The 18099-nt window shown below is 45.8% G+C and overlaps 1 protein-coding gene across 3 annotated transcripts in view; it reads left to right on the top strand.

The window, feature by feature from the left end:
* The window catches only part of RETREG3 (reticulophagy regulator family member 3), a 493168-nt gene that overhangs the window by 377946 nt on the left and 97123 nt on the right, over positions 1-18099 (top strand). For all 3 annotated transcript variants that reach the window (XM_040331843.1, XM_040331841.1, XM_040331842.1), the window contains one exon: positions 16817-16887. In XM_040331843.1, coding sequence (XP_040187777.1) covers positions 16817-16887 — 71 coding nt within the window. The remainder of the gene's footprint in view (positions 1-16816; positions 16888-18099) is intronic.

Here is an 18099-nt window from a genome sequence, read left to right as displayed (position 1 = left end):
CCAGATTCAGGTACGACTTGCGCGGGCGCAATCACGGATTTGCGCCCAGGCAAATATGCGGATGACCCAGAAAACAAGCTAAGCCTGAAATTAGGCATTTTTCAAGGGACGCAGTTTCTCTGCCCCGGCGCAATTAATGGGCATTTTTGCGCAGGGTGCAACTTGCGCTCTCATTGTTTTCCCTCAGCAAATATGCAAATGAGGAACTAACGATGATTCAAAAACCTGCGAGTGTGAGGCACAGTTTGCACAACAAGCGCGCAAGCTGTTCGGCCCGGGCAAACTAGCACATTATAAAAGCAGGGGCCAGTTAGCAACAGATGGCCACAGGTCAGCTGGAGAGCAACTACAGCAGCACCAATACGGACGAGCTGAGCAAGCAGAGCACCCACACTTTCTGGACCTCACATCTGTGTGCCAACATGCCAGGGGCAGCTATGGTTCTAGCAATACTAGAGAGTGAACCGACTCGTAGGAGGGCACGGGAGAGGATATACCGAGTGCGCAGGAACATCTTTGACATGAGTGATTTGGAGGTGTATCGCATGTTTAGATTCAGCCCTGAAGTCATCCTGGAATTAGCCACAATCCTGCATGCATGACATCACCAGCCAGACACATCGTGGACATGCAGTGCAGCCACTGGTCAAGGTAGTGGCAACCCTGCATTTCCTGGCAAGTGGATCTTTTCGCACAGGTGGAATGGTGGCTGGGATGTCCCAATCCTCCATGAGCAGGTGTGTGCACCAGGTTGTCCCCGCAATCCTGAGACGCATGTCCCACCAGTTCATCAAACCCACCCAGGAGGATCTGCGGCAGAAGGCAATCGCAGATTTCTATCAAATTGACAGATTCCCACGCACTGTGGGGGCCATTGATTGTACCCATGTGGCACTACGGCCCCCCCCGTGACCTAGAGCATATATACTGTAATAGGAAGCACTGGCATTCCATCCAATGTCCAGGTCATAGTGATGCCCATGGCCTCATATGGGCATGTCCATGCCAAACACCCCGGGTCCTGTCATGACAGCTTCATCTACCGTCAGAGCAGCATCCCAACAGAATTTGAACAGAACGTGTATGGGGACAGCTGGCTGGTTGGTGAGTGACATGGGTGTCAGGTATGACTGTCCCCCCCCATGATGCAGACATCACGAGGGGCACATGCATGACTAACATCCTCCTGTCTTTTCCCTTCCAGGTGACGCGGGCATATGCACTGGGACCCCATATGATGACCCCTTTCCGGAACCCCAAACCCCAGGAGAGGAAAGATATAATGAAGCTCACGCACGTACCCGTGCAGTGGTGGAACGCACATTTGGCATCCTTAAATCCCGTTTCAGATGCCTGGATAAATCCGGGGGGACCCTGTTGTATTCCCCAAACTTTGTATGCAAGATCATCGGGGCATGTTGTATTCTGCACAACTTTGCCGAGAGAAGGGGCCTGCAGATTGACATACGTGATGACCTGAACCCCCAACCACACAATTCCCCCCCAAGAAACTACTACCGCGTTCTACTGAGGGAAGAGCAGTCAGGAGTGGTCTCGTGGAACGTCTCTTTGCACGTTAAACACACATTAATCATGTCACAAGTAGAATGCACGCGTGCACACCACTGTGGTCCCTAGCACACACACCCCACATGCACCCAAAATTGGATTAGACCCAAGGATACCCCATGGTATTAGGGAGCAGCAACGCTGCGTCAAGGCTCCAATTATGTTGCTGTCCATTCATACACCTTTCACATGGCAGAGGGTGACACCCCTTTTCCAGCAGGAGTGACACCCCCCCCCCCATTCACACACCAATCACACTGTAGTATACACTCCTCACCGTGTGTAGGGACTAAAAAATAAAATAAAAACTCCAACTTTGAGCATTAAATAAAAATATTAAAGCTCATAATCTGAGCATTAACTCAAAATATAAAAGCTCATAATCTAAGCAAACAACAAATATTCAAAAAATAAATCATATGAGCATAATCAAAATAAATAGAAAAAGCTCCTTATCTGAGCACCAAGGGATATGTTAATTAAAAAAAAAGAGTGCCTTCCTCCCCCCCCCCCCCAATTTTCTTTGTATACCCCTCTCCTCATTTTTTTTGAAAACTTAATAAAAAATATTGGAAACGAAAAAAAAGGGACAGGAATTTTTTTTCTCTTTTTTTTTTAGACATCCTCGTGCCAAGGGTGACCCGGCTCTGGCTCCTCAGTCGGCGTGGTTGAGCCTGTGGTGGGGATGGAGCATGGGGTGGGGATGGAGGGGGGGAGGAGCATCAACCCCTACTTCCTCACTCCTGGCAGGTGGTGCCTGTCTGCCCTCCATGGCGTTGGCCAGGCGGGTGAGCACGCTGTTGGTTTGTGCCAACATCCGCAGCTGCCGGGTGGTAGTGCTCCTCTGGTGCCGCCGGGTTAGTCTCCCCTCCTCCCGCACAGCGGCAGTGTTGGCCTCCACCGCACCTGCCAACCTGCTCACCTCCGCTGTGAGCAAAGCGGTGGCGTCCTGCTGTTCTACCATGCAGGTGACCATGGCTCCACAGTTCGCACTGACTTCCTCCAGGCTCTCTGTGTCTCGTTTCCCCCGGTCAGCATGCAGGGTGAGGGCCTGCTGCACAGAGGAGGAGGAGGATGCCAGGCTGTCCGCCACTTGCCTCAAATCACCCACCATGTCCCCTAGATGGAGGGTCTGCCGGCCCTGTTCCTCCTGCAGACCTTCGCGGAGGACGGAGGGTACACCCCTCGTTTTGCAAAGAGGCCTTCCTGGGAGGAGAGGCTGGGGCCCGTACTGAGGGAGAAGGGGAGGGGGTCACACTGGAGGGAGGGACACTGGAGGGAGGGACACTGGAGGGGCTTGCCCTGGGGGGGGGATGACGTGGTGGCGGGGGGGGTGGTGGGGAGGTCAGGGATGGTGGGATCCTCCTGGAGGAAGACAGAGTCCTCCAGGTGGAGGATAATGGACTCCTCCTCCACTTCCTCCTCCATAGTTGGCCTATGTTCACTCTCGTCCTCCACCAACATGGCCAGTATCTCCATGGGGGTTGACTGTACCACCTGGTGATGTGGGGATGGCGTGGGTCGCCCTGCAGCCGTCAACGGCCCAGCTTCATCCTCAACATCTGTGGATGACACAAAAAACACATGTTGCTGGAGCCACACGCTTGTTACATTTTCCCTTCTACCCCCCTCCCATGATACACAGCAAATCTGAGAAAAAATACACTTGTTACATGTTCCCTTCTACCCCCTCATATGTTCACTTATACCCCTCCCATGATACACAGCAAATATGAGAAAAAATACACTTACCAGTCCCCAAGTCCCCAACAGTGGAGTCATAGCCTGGAACTCCCTCCACCTGCTCCAGGGCAAAACTTTGAGATATGATCTCCTCCTCCGGATTTAAACGTATTTGGCAGGCTGGTCCTCCTCCCGTGCCCCTGGTATGTTTCTGGATAATCACCAGCTTATCCCGGACCCTACGCCGCATATCATTCATCTTTTTTTGAATATCCTCCCAGGTCCTCTCCTCATTGCCCAGGGCATTTATGTCCAAAGTAATGGCATCATAGATAGCCCTCCTTTGGGCTACGGTGGTGTGCTTCCGCTGGGCACCATAGAGCACAGTAGTATGGCGAGTGAGTGCCGCCAGCAATTACCTCCATCTCAGCGGAGTTAAAGTTCGCTTTCCTCTTTTTTTCCCTCTTAGGAGGTGCCATCTCCAATAAAGGACAAAATTACCTTGCTCAGGAGGGGGGTGGAAAAAGCAGGATGTAATTTTGCACAGGACCGGCGCAGTTGCACGCATACGCACACGGGAGCGGTCGAACTGCGCGTGCGTGCGCCGGGCGCAAGCCACTGCTGAGCGGACAGACCATCATTTGCATAGGGGCACACCCACTTTCACTTGCGCTGGCTTGCGCCCTCAATTTTGCCTTACACAGGAGCAAATTACCACACAAAAGACAACCTGAACCAGGTGGCAATCTTGCCAAATTGCCCCGGCGCAGAGCAATTCAGCTGAGCTGGACAGGTGTAATTAATGGGCAAATCTACCTGAATCTGGGCCACAGGATTTAGCGTGATTAAAACGGTACCTTTCAGCAGCAGAAGATTCTCATTCTCCCTCTTAACTGTGTGAGAAAAACATGGGATTATGGATAAATGTTATAACCATAAACCCATTTAGTACAAATCCATTTCTCATCTTCCATAATTTTGTTAAAGTGGTTGTAAACCCACTTATTTGACTTTTACCTACAGGTAAGCCTATAGCAAGGCTTACCTGTAGGTAGGGAGAATATCTCCTAAACCTGCACGGTTTAGGAGATATTCCCCTCGCAATGCGCCGCGGCGCATGCGCAGGGGGATCTACGGCGAAAGGACCGGCAGCCGCCGGACCTTGCCGAGTTTTAAATCTCCCGCGCGCACGCGCGGGAGTGACGTCATCGCCGCTCCAGCCAATCACAGCGCTGGAGCGGCGATACCCGGAAGACACGCCGAGGCAAGATGAAATCTCGCTCGGCGTGGACCAGGTAAGTGCTACACACCTCGTTCCGAGGTAAGTATTTCATAATGAGCTAATATGCGGTGCATATTAGCTCATTATGACTTTTGCCTTACAGGAGAAAAAAAAAATAAAAAATTTGATGCGGGTTTACAACCGCTTTAACCTGTCTTGCCATTGTTCTATACTGTGCTTTTTCCAATAGACCGGAATTAGCCCTTTAGCTGCATCCAAATGCAGAACTATGGGCCAGATCCACAAAAGGGATACGCAGGCGTATCTACTGATACGCCGTCGTATCCCTGTTTCTATCTATGCGGCTGATTCATAGAATCAGTTACGCATAGATATTCCTAAGATCCGGCAAGTGTAATAGTTTTACACTGTCGGATCTTAGGATGCAGTACCTCGGCCACCGCTGGGGGCATTTCTCGTCGAAATTCCGCGTCGGGTATGCAAATTAGCACTTACGGAGATCCACGAAGCTTTTTCCCTTTGTTTTTTTTCCGTAAGTGTTAGCTTGCCGTCGCAAAATTAGGGCCGCTTTTACAAAGTGTAAACTTAGTACACCATGTAAAAGTATACCCTTCTTTCCCACGTCGCTGTCAAATTTTTTTTAAAACATTTTTTTTCCCGCTGCAACTCTTTTTTTTTTTCTTTTACACCCGTCGCGATTTTCAAAACTCGGCGCAACGTAACTTTGCGCAAAGCACGTCGGGAAAATCGCGTCGGGAGCATGCGCAGTACGTCCGGCGCGGGAGCGCGCCTAATTTAAATGGGACTCTCCCCATTAGATTGGGCACGCCTTGCGCCGGACAGATTTAAGTTACACAGCTGCAAATTTCTAGGTAAGTGCTTTGTGGATCGGGCACTTAGGTAGAAATTTTGCGGCGGTGTAACTTAAATCCGAATATTTAAGTTGCGCCAGCTGTACGTGGATCTGGCCCTATACTCCTTTTTATATGCCCTAATGGAACTTTGGTTACCATTAGGGTTGTCCAGATACCGATACCAGTATCGGTATCGGGACCGATACCGAGTATTTGCGCTAGTACTCGTACTCGCGCAAATACTCCCGATACCAAAATAGAATACTTTTTTTTTTTTTTTTTGTGACATCGAACACAAATTGGATGGCACCATTGGATGGCACTGCTAGGTGGCACTGGCATTGATTGAATGGCACTCATAAATGGATGGCACTGATAGGTGGCACTGGCATTGATTGGGTGGCACTGATGAGATGCACTAATAAGCTGCCTCCCTGCACTGATGCACTAATGGGCACTGATCTGCACTGATAGGTGGCACTGGCTAGCTGCACTTTTGGGCACTGGCACCGATGAGCTGCACTGACAGTGATCACTCCTTCAATGATATGTAGTTTTCCAGTACCGTATGCTAAAAAACAGCCCCACACCATGATGTACCAGTTCTTCATAATTCTAAAGAAAATATCTTTGGTCTGTATTGTGGTTTGAAAACGGTCACATGACATTAAAAAAAAGTATCGGTATTCGGTATCGGCGACTACTTGAAAAAAAGTATCGGTACTTGTACTCGGTCCTAAAAAAGTGGTATCGGGACAACCCTAGTTACCATGAATGAGGCATTGCACCAGGTTGTCCCTGATCTGAGCCATTACTGTTTGTTTTCATCACATTCCTGAGCTCAGCCCAGAATGGCCTAATCTTAGGACATTCCCACCAAATGTGAATATGGGATCCTTGTTGCCTGCAGCCCTGCCAACATCTATCCGAGACTGAGGGGTATGCGATGGCCATAAATGCATAATGCTTAAACGAATGCAGGCATGTATTCATTTATACTGCATATGTGTATGCCTAAACTGTATACATATGTGCTTATTTACATCAGACTGTGTGTGTGTGTATAATATGTATAATATATATTACAGTGGGGCAAAAAAGTATTTAGTCAGCCACCAATTATGCAAGTTCTCCCACTTAAGATGAGAGGCCTGTAATTGTCATCATAGGTATACCTCAACTATGAGAGACAAAATGTAGAAAAATTTCAGACAATCACATTGTCTGATTTGGAAAGAATGTATTTGCAAATTATGGTGGAAAATAAGTATTTGGTCAATATCAAAAGTTCATCTCAAAACTTTGTTATATATCCTTTGGCAATGACAGAGGGCAAATGTTTTCTGTACGTCTTCACAAGGTTTCCACATACTGTTGCTGGTATGTTGGCCCATTCCTCCATGCAGATCTCCTCTAGAGCAGTGATGTTTTGGGGCTGTCGCTGGACAACACAGACTTTCAACTCCTTTCAAAGGTTTTCTATGGGGTTGAGATCTGGAGACTGGCTAGGCCACTCCAGGACCTTGAAATGCTTATTATGAAGCCACTCCTTCATTGCCCGGGCGGTGTGTTTGTGATCATTGTCATACTGAAAGACCCAGCCACGTTTCATCTTCAATGCCCTTGCTGATGGGAGGAGGTTTGCACTCAAAATCTCACGATACATGGCCCCATTCATTCTTTCATGTACACGGATCAGTCGTCCTGTTGCCTTTGCAGTGAAACAGCCCCAAAGCATGATGTTGCCACCCCCATGCTTCACAGTAGGTATGGTCAGGGATGGACTGGGACAAAAATTTGGCCCTGGACTTCACCCAGACTGGCCCACTTTGACAGGTCTCTCCCATGGCGGCCGGACAACTCCCGCACCCCCCCGGCCACCCAAGCCCCCTCCCCCTCTTCACTAGCCACTAGCCATTCTACTTTATTAGAGTAGAACGGCCGGTACTGGTATTCTTATAGGCAGTAGCAGTGGGGAAGCTAGACATTATTTCACCCGGGGGAAAGAATCAGTTCAGTGCCCCCCCTTATGGGACAAGATTAGGCAGAAGTGAGAAACTCCCAGGCCATAGCTGTTGAGTCAGCCGTCTGTCCCCTGCCCCATGCTCCTCTATTGTCCCCCCTGCTCCTCTGGTCCTCCCCTTGCTTCTCTGTCCCCCCCCCAGGTGAGTGCTGCGGGGAGGGAGAGGAGGTTAGCGCTGCAGGAAGTGAGAGACAGAGGAGCAGAGTGGGGAGGCGGTCCGCTGTCACTGAAGCCGGCCCACTGAGCCATCGGCCCACCGGGAAACTCCCTGTAGTCCCAATGGCCTGTCCATCCCTGGGTATGGTGCTCTTTGGTTGCAACTCAGCATTCTCTTTCCTCCAAACCCGACGAGTTGTGTTTCTACCAAACAGTTCTACTTTGGTTTCATCTGACATATGACATTCTCCCAATCCTCTTCTGGATCATCCAAATGCTCTCTAGCAAACCTCAGACAGGCCGGGACATGTACTGGCTTAAGCAGGGGGACACGTCTGGCACTGCAGGATCTGAGCCCCTGGTGGCGTAGTGTTTTACTGATGGTAGCCTTTGTTACGTTAGTCCCAGCTCTCTGCAGGTCATTCACTAGGTCCCCCGTGTGGTTCTGGGATTTTTGCTCACCATTCTTGTGATCATTTTGACCCCACGGGGTGATATCTTGCGTGGAGCTCCAGATCGAGGGAGATTATCAGTGGGTCTTGTATGTCTTCAATTTTCTAATTATTGCGCCCAAAGTTGATTTCTTCACACCAAGCTGCTTGCCTATTGCAGATTCAGTCTTCCCAGCCTGGTGCAGGTCTACAATTTTGTTTCTGGTGTCCTTCGACAGCTCTTTGGTCTTCACCATAGTGGAGTTTGGAGTGTGACTGTTTAAGGTTGTGGACAGGTGTCTTTTATACAGATAACAAGTTCAAACAGGTGCCATTAATACAGGTAATGAGTGGAGGACATAGGAGCCTCTTAAAGAAGACAATAGAGGTCTGTGAGAGCCAGAAATCTTGCTTGTTTGTAGGTGACCAAATACTTATTTTCCACCATAATTTGCAAATACATTCTGTCCAAATCGGACAATGTGATTGTCTGTCTGGATTTGTTTCCACATTTTTGTCTCTCATAGTTGAGGTATATCTATGATGACAATTACAGGCCTCTCATCTTTTTAAGTGGGAGAACTTGCACAATTGGTGGTTGACTAAAAACTTTTTTGCCCCACTGTGTGTGTGTGTATGTATATATATATATATATATATATCTGTGTGTGTGTGTGTGCTTAGTTTGATTAAACTGTATACATACTATGTGTTTGGTTGCATTAAACGGCACACATGTTTGCTTATTGCCTTGAGCTTTATACATAAATGCATGAAGGGCAAGGATATTTGTATACCTGCATGTTTACATAACTTGGGTACCACTACCTACATAACGGAATGCCTGGGTACCTCCATACTTACATACGTAAGAGATTACGTAGCAGTAAACCAACATTGTTTTAGGCCTGCATTCTTGGAGGTCTGTGTATTAGGTAGGCTAATATAGTTACTATATTATTTACCTGCTATAGCAGTTAAATGGTTCCAGAAAGGAGAGGCAGCCGGGGGAGGCAGGTGCGCGCCGCTCTCAGGTTCAGTGATCTGGTGGTGTCCACATCCCCCCAATGGACAGTGGTGTCGGATGCATCTGAGACACTGTGGTGTTTGACATTGCATTATTTTCCTGACACATTTATTTTTCAAGATGGACTGCAGCCGCATCACCTTGATCATGCCTAATCTCTGTTGATCGAAGCCTAAGCATGATCAAGCCTGGTTAGGATAGGGATGTGAGACTGCCCAGGAATACCAGATGCTGTAAGCTTCCCCCCACCTGTGTGAGGGAGGCATCTGAGGCTGGTGTGCTTGGAGGATATCTCAGGCCAGAAGATCTTGGGGCAGTCTTTGAGGTGGTTGCTCCATCCTTGGCAAACAAGGGCTTGGTAGGTAGGTACGCCTCGTTTGGCCTTCAGGGTCTTTTACAGAGTCATCAGTGTTTTGCCTTGCATTTGACTCTTGTGGCTAGATTCAAAGAGATGGCCGCAACTTTGCGGCGGCGTAGCCTAGCGTGTTTAGGCTACGCCGCCGTAAGTTAGCGAGGCAAGTACTTGATTCTCAAAGTACTTGCCTGCTAAGTTACAGCGGCGTAGCCTAAAGCGGGCGGGCGTAAGGGCGCCTAATTCAAATTTGTCGGAGGGGGCGTGTTTTATGATAATGAGGCTTGACCCGACGTGATTGATGTTTTTTTTTAACTGCGCATGCGCCGGGCGCCTACACTTCCCAGTGTGCATTGCGGCTAAGTCCGCCGCACGGGCCTATTGATTTCGACGTGGACGTAAATGACGTAAATCCCTATTCACGGACGACTTGCGCAAACGACGTAAAATTTTCGAATTTCGAAGCAGGAACGGCGGCCATACTTTAACATTACTATTCCATCTATTAGATGGAATAACTTTAGGCCTGATAATGCGTTACGGAAACTGTGTAAATGTACTGCGGCGGCCGGGCGTACGTTCATGAATAGGCGTATCTACTGATTTACATATTCTACACCGACCGCAATGGAAGCGCCACCTAGCGGCCAGCATAAATATTGCAACCTAAGATAGGACGGCGCAAGCCGTCGTATCTTAGATATGTTTAAGCGTATCTCTGTTTGAGAATACACTTAAACATAGGTCGGCGCAGATTCTGAGTTAGGTCGGCGTATCTACTGATACGCCGACCTAACTCTTACTGAATCTAGCTATTGGAGTAGAACAAAAAAAATTTCAGCCGGTAGCGGTCCCAAAACCAAATGGGGATTTAAGGTCTAGCTTAGATCTTAAGCCGCTGGACATCCTGTTTCAGATGGACTCTGTCCATTTAGTGTTGACCTCTGCGAGACGTACATTTTGGGGTCCATAGTCCTCAATGACACATGTCTTCATGTGCCTTTTTTTCCGGGGCTCATCAAGGATTTTTGCAAATTGCAGCGCAAAGTCTTTATTTTTTATTTTTGTGACTCTGTTCTTCGGGCTTGCTACAGCTACGAGGGTTCACAAAGCTCCCAGCCCAGTACTGTATTTGCTGAAAATGCAGATGTGCCAATCTCCGTTTACCTCAATAATCTTTGTTCGGGAAGCAGTCTGTTCCAGATTTTCCTTTGATACTTTCTGCAGGAGGAAGTTGTATCTAGGTCAAGGTACGTTTCAGATGTCTTTGGTAGAGGATCATTCTCTCTGGCGGGAACATGAAGTTCCAGATTGCCAGAGGTCTCTGTTGCTGGGGTATTACAGAGCTAAGATTGCTGGTTGATGGTTTGAGATTTGGAGAAGAGATGGGCAGGATAACCCACTGATACCAGCTTCTCCAGCTGATTTGAAGGTGGCTATAGTTTAGTGGACTTGGTCACCACATGAGAAAGTACTGCCAATCGATATCTTGGATTGTTGGCCAGTACGCCTTGCTCTGGATATTGGGACAAACCAGTTGTAGGTGTAATCCAGTAATGCCTCAACAGGCATTTATATATCAACCATCAGGAGTCATGCGGCTCAGGGAAGTGAACCACATTCTGTCTGAGACAGTACAATAAGTGCTGTCTCTATCACTAGTACATACGTCCGGTATAGAACAATGGCAGGGGGAACTCTGCAGGTGGATCTACTAGATTACAAGTTCCACAACAAGTGGGAACAGGTTGTGTCTGGGACGAAAGTCCCACCAGCAATAGAGGCAGATGCACTGGTAACACCTTAGGGACCAGTTTTCCCTTATTTAATGCTTTCCCTCTGTTTCAACTTCTCCCACGTCTTTGGCAAAGAATGCGTGAGGTGGTAAAACTGATAAGAGTGTTAGCCAAATTACCCTAGGAGGGTTGGTACGCTGACATAGCGAGCCTTGCAGGGGTTGCTCCTTGAACACTCCCAGTCCAGCGGGACCTAATGGTCTTAAGTCCTGTATCTCCACACTGGAGCCCTGAAAGATGGTTTCAGGGAACCTCGTAACAACTTGGACTTGGAAATATATTTTTCTTTGGGGTAGCCAGGAAGGGGCACCCCCACAGGAATATGAGTGGGAAATGTTCTTATCTGTCTCCAATCACTAGGGGAAAGGAGATTGGCCTTAAGTACCATTTAAGGGTTCAAGTTAATCCCTATCCATTTTTTCCAGAGGCCATTGTTTCTCACTCCTGGATTCATAATTCATACAGCGTGTAGCATAGATGGTGCCACATGTCAGGCCACGCTTTTGTCCTTGGAACTGGGATTCACTCTTGGCTGTCTTTGCAGAGGCCATTCTTTTGAACCAATTAGGAGACTGTTGGTCCTTTTATCTCGAAAGATTGCTTCTTTGGTTGCCATCACTTCACTAAGTGGAGTGTCAGGGCTGGCGGCTCTTTCATTCAAGGAGCTATTCTTGGTCGCACATCGTAAGGTAATGTTGCTTCCTAATACATCTCTATTGCCTAGAGTGGGTTCTAGTTTTTGCTTGAATCAGGACAGTGTGTTGTTTTCTATATTTTTCTTCTAATCCACAGTCGGCAGGAGAAAGATCGCTACCTACTCTAGAGGTAGTTCAGACGCTATGTCTTTTCCAGTAAGTGCACACTCTACCGGAAGATTGAGTGCTTCGTGGGCAGTTCATCATCAAGCATCGATGGCTTTTTCTACAGCTTACCTGTAAAATCCTTTTCTTGGAGTACATCACGGGACAGAGATCCCTCCCCTCTTATCTGGGAAGTCTACTGCTTGCTACAAAACTAAGGTGCATCCTTTGTAGGAGGGGTTATATAGGGGAGGACTTCTTGTTTGATTAATTTACCATTGTCCATTTACCTATAGGCAGCGTATAACCCAGTTAGTTATTATGGCTGCTCTGTCCCGTGATGTACTTCACAAAAAGGATTTTTACAGGTAAGCTGTAGAAAAAAATCCTATTATTCAGCTTGCAGCAAAACATAAACAGGAGCGTTAACTAACAACGTAATTTAAAGGCCCGTCTAGAGTCGCTTTCCACAACATTCAAATAGTCCCCTACTCCTGCTAATCGCAAGCTTTTGGATCAGGTTTGTACGGAGCTGTCTCAAAGATGGAGCAGAACACATTCTGTGCTGGTCTTGCCAGAAATGGTATGCCAAGGCAAATAAGCCGAATACGATGCTGGCCAACAAGTTATGCACTTACACTCCTAAATTCACTCCCATCACCTTACATACTCGCCCATAATGTTTTTACCAGTAATCCAGTGCGGGTCTTAGATGATTTTTATTTATTTTTTTCAAATTTTTTATTTGTAAACAGAGAAGCTGGCCCGACCGGACCATCACACATACAGTCATCACAACATAATCCACAGCATCAACAGTGGGGAAAAATATGGACAATGAATACATGGTGTTACAGGTGGTTCCTGACATTAACTAGTTCCCGATGGACTTATGCCCACTGAGGGGGACCACGAGGGTCTAAGTGTAGGAGTTACCACACGTCTCTTTCCCCGCGATACCGTGGTCCCCATAGGCTGTCTCCATCCATCTCGTTCAACGTGCGTGACCGCATGGGCCTTAGATGATTTTTATCACTGTCTTACTACTTTATATTTGGCCCATAATCGGATCAGGATATTAATACTTTCTTGAATTGTTTATCACTACTTACACTTTCTGTAGCTCATACGTCTCTTATGGACCAAGATATACAAGTATCTGAAGTTCTATTATTAAGGATTTAAAAGTGGGCAATTGGCCGGCCCTGGGTGGCTTTACAGCGCTTTAGAATCATTAAATCTTGCATGCACACGTTGATTGTGTGTGCAGAGGCAAGGTAAATAGTAGTAATGTGGAAATACAAAACCAATTGATGAGACAATTGGATCACGCACTAATATTGTATATTGGTACCTCTCTAATTGGAGGATAGCCAACAATTTGGTAATCCCTCTACCTAGTAGACTTTGGGTGATGTATTGAAGATGATGGCTAAGACTGAAGTGCAGAGATCACTGTTTTCTAATCTCCTATAGTTCACTATTGGTTTTACTATCATAGGGTTGGGGATATACCACTGTTTCATCTCTCATAGTTGAACCTTCAGGAATAAATCGATTAAATCCCATCAATCATTGGACAGATAACAATTGAGGTCCAATTCTATGTTCAAACCATGTGGCTGCATACTTTTCAATTTATACAGCCACATGGTCTCGTTTTGGGAGATGGCTCTTCTCATATGAGTCCCTCTCCAATGGTTGGAGTTTTTATCTATTCCCTAGAACTTACATAGACTTGGATCACTCTGATGGTACCTTTTTAAAGGGTCTAGACACACTATGGTTTGTAAACCATGCAAACGCCCTGTTTTTATATGCCTGTTTTTTATCACAACCATGTGAGTACCCAGTGTTTTATTTTGTTTGAATAAACTCCTTTTTTTAAACGATACTACACTATTGGCACTTTTTATCTCCCTGGATGCGAGTCACTGTCCCTGTTTGGATGTGACTATGGAGAGGGATCTACCCTTCCCATTACAGCCCATTTGGATGATAACGTATGTGGACATAACCAGAAAGGTGTACCTGGGTCTTTATGCTGTTGCCTTACAGCAGTAAGGTAAGGGGACATCCTCACTTTTTCTGAAGAAAACATCTGAAATCAACCTTTCTTCACGTCACTTTGGCATCTACACCAGCACTTTTACTTTGGACTTTGCCTGTTGTTACGTTTACAGTTATCTGCTGCATGGACATTTAATCTAGTTTATTACAATCACTGTTGTGTGTTGTACTTGGCACGTTGTTCACCCTATTGTGTATCAGTACATTTTTTACTACTTTATATGACACTTGCACTGTCACTTTGTAATACTTCACATTTTGGCAGCTAGCCTTGGCTGCATTGTAGCACATTTATTTTGATGTTATTTACATGTTAGAATTTACCACTACCATTCTTAATTATTGTTACTTATGATCACCAGTCAGAGTATATATTTTTTTCCATATATAAGGATTTGCCACACTTCCTTTGCACGTTACCCCATTCCCCATTCATAGCGCAGCACTACCCCTTTATTCTTCATTTGTTTTTGGTTTGATACACCATCCAGTGCAGCAGCTGTACCCCCTCTCTCTCCCCCTTCCCCCACTCTCGTGGTAAGCGCGGTAATACTCACCCCATCATTTCAAGTCTATGTAAGTTCTATGGAATAGATAAAATCTCCAACCATTGGAGAGGGACTCATATGAGAAGAGCTATCTCCCAAAACGAGACCATGTGGCTGTATAAATTGAAAAGTATGCAGCCACATGGTTTGAACATAGAATTGGACCTCAATTGTTATCTGTCCAATGATTGATGGGATTTAATTGATTTATTCCCGAAGGTTCAACTATGAGAGATGAAACAGTGGTATATCACCAACCCTATGATAGTAAAACCACTGTTTTCTAATCTCCTATATTTCACCATTGATCTCTGCACTTCAGTCTTAGCCATCATCTTCAATATATCACCCAAAGTCTACTAGGTAGAGGGATTACCAAATTGTTGGCCATCCTCCAATTAGAGAGGTACCAATATATAATATTATTGCGTGATCCAATTGTCTCATCAATTGTTTTTTTATTTTCACATTACTACTATTTACCTTGCCTCTGCACACACAATCAACGTGTGCATGCAAGATTTAATGATAGGCCCAGGCATCATTATCCTTTTTATTTCTAGATGTATCCTTGAGGGGTTAATCATGGGATCAGCTCGACCACCTACATCTATGGGTACTAGTAACCCAAGAGTAGAGTGCCATCTGGTGGACTCTTTCACTTATGGTTTTAAACACGCATCATTATTCCCCCTGCTAGCCAATTAGCTTTACCATCTAGTCTTAGTATAGCAAGCGTGGTAGCTCCCATTAGAGGGTGAGGTAGTGAATCTAGGTTCTATTAGTTTGCAATATTTGGCGATGTATGTATTGCAATGATTTTAATTATCCCCACCATGTACTGACCAACCCGCCACTGGGGCTGCTTTCCAATTGGCCCATACACCTGTCCATCAAACCAATCCTGCCTCTGTACAGACATAAAACACATGACTTATTGTGACCAGGCACGCCCCCCTAAAGATGTAATCTCACGAAACGTACATCGGCAGTGTAGCCTGGTCACGTGCTCTATGCTAAACTATCCATCCGGGTTCTGGAGAGAGCGAGCAGCTAACGGTGGAACGCACGTGAACACGCCGACACTGAGGTGTATGATACCGTGCTTTATACTGACAAGCCTGCAGCCCCAGTGCCGGGATGGGAACTTTTTAATGTAAGCGGCCACTTGGCCTATGTTTTTATTCCATATTTTAAATAAATCTGGTTGCACCATGGAAGATCTCTTTCTGTTTCATATACCATCCTTAATCTAATTGGAGGAAAAAGGTCTACACTATTTACTTCTGGCGCAGTTTATGTATGCAGGCATTATCCTGCATAAGTGATTCCGACCATCTTTTTCACTAAAGAGGTCCACAGGTTCTGGTAAGCTCATTACCATCTTTTGAGCACTTTTGGGTGTCGATCGTATGAATAGTATGGTCAAGGACTTACTACAGGCACCATTTGTATGGGGAGACATCTATAAGCACATCAAGATCTATCCAGTGGCGGAAAATCATTATGGTTGATTAATTTATTCACCTTTAGATTTTTGCACTGGCAGCTAGTCATTCACTTATTGTCTGGCACATTTGTTAATTGTGACATATCAGTTATATCACATATATTAATATACATATCCAATTTAAAGATAGGTATTAGTTTCTATTACTTTTATTTACCACTTAGCGCCCCCTATCATTCACTTATCACTTAGATAGGAGGTATCCACTCCATCACAACAGGGGAGCAGCTCAAAAAAATTAACATAGACACTATTGTGTATTTGTTTAATCTACACGTGTGGGTTCATCCAACCCGTAGTGTTGGCGCAAAAATCACACCTTTTACACCATCTGTAAACATGCTAGATGTGGCTGCATCATAAGCTCTATTTAGTTTTGTAGGGAGGTGAACCAGGAAGTAGTAAAGTCATCTTCCAGACATCTATGTATTTTACTGTGTTTAATTTAGCGATTTTCCCAAGATGGCAGTTTTTGTTCCTGTGTGTGTGTATATATATATATATATATATATATATATATATATATATATATATATATATATATATTCTTTCAATTAAAGTGTCACTTCCAGTTTCTGCTTGTAGCATGCTAGTATACAGTTTTGAATCTTTGTCCCTACATTTGTGTATTGTTAGCTTATTATCTATATGTACTAGGTACTTTATATTGTACTGGGAGTTGGGAGTAATCTGCTCTATGTAATAAGATACATTTTTGATCAAGCATTAGTAACTTTGTTCTCCCTGTGATTAGTGCATGGTCGTGCTCTTCCTCCCAGTGATGAAAGCGATAGTGAAGAAGAGCTGGCTGCATTTTGTCCTATGGTAAGTTCACAGCCTGCAAGAAATTACATTTAATTTATAATAATTTGGTCCAGTTCCAAAATATTGTTTATCGAATCATAGCGATTCCAATGAAATTACAAAGTGGAAACATTTTGCTATCCAATATATAGCAAGGGAAATTTATATCCACACCCATTTCCAATCACATTCATGTCCAAATATTGGTGTGCTGACCTGTTCTAAGGGCCAATTCTTCTGGCTTTTGTTTAGGTCAGAACTGTTTCTCTCCCAATACAAGTCTAGGGGAATACAAAAGGGAAATTTGACTTACCTGTAAATTCAATACTTTGGAGTACAGTACAGGACAAAGGCTGGATATTTATGAACCCTGGGTTATTGACTTGTACACTCAGATGTTTGGACTCTAGGGAAGCTTTGCTGGACATAATCCTACCCCACTGAAAGTTCAACTTTTTTTTAACAAGCAGTGCAGAATAACACAGGAACAGAGAGAAATTTGGCCTGTGTCCTGTGCTGTACTCTAACAAAATTACAGGGAAGTCAAAATTCCTATTGTCTTAATCATACAGAACAGGATGCAAGCTGGATATTCATAAACCCTTGGAGATTCTCAAGCATATTATAGGAAGGGTTTGAAGCAACAAGGCAAACAGAACTGCGCCAACAAGCAAGACCAGACAAGAAAGGGCAATCTCATAGAGGTGATTAGGAGCAGGACAAGGTCTTCATTGGTGTCGATTTTAGATACCCCCTTAGCCATAAAGGTTTTGGGCACAAGACTATTTCCCTATACCTCTTTCAGGACAGCCACAATAGAGAGATAGGCTCCTCCTCTTCCTCTAGGAAACACTGCACAGCCTTTAAGATCTCTCCTCCCCTGCTAGACCTCAGTTCTTAGTGTTTCCTCCGGTGGGGAGACACTGCAGAGGAACCAGGGCTGTGCACTCAGGGGACTGTGGCTTCATAGAGTTTAAGGGAGCAGGGGCTTCCTAAAGGAAAGTTCAGGCGAGGTACTCACCGCCAAACGCCACCCCAATCCGTGTCGAGCGCGGCAGCCGGCTTGTGGGGGGTCCCTATCGTGTCCACAGGACCGCGGCGTGGGGATGCAGCTCCGGGCGCCCTGTTCACAGGCCGCATTGTTTTTTTCTCTCGAATTTCACAGGGCCGAGTGGCGGGTGACGTCATTTCCGGCAGCGCCTCGGAAAGGCTCCCCTTTGACCCGCGACTTCC

Source organism: Rana temporaria, chromosome 12 (assembly GCF_905171775.1).
Source record: "Rana temporaria chromosome 12, aRanTem1.1, whole genome shotgun sequence".
In the NCBI taxonomy this organism is placed as follows: domain Eukaryota; kingdom Metazoa; phylum Chordata; class Amphibia; order Anura; family Ranidae; genus Rana; species Rana temporaria.
Note: the sequence above shows the minus strand (reverse complement) of the source record. Positions and strands in the feature narration are given on the sequence as shown.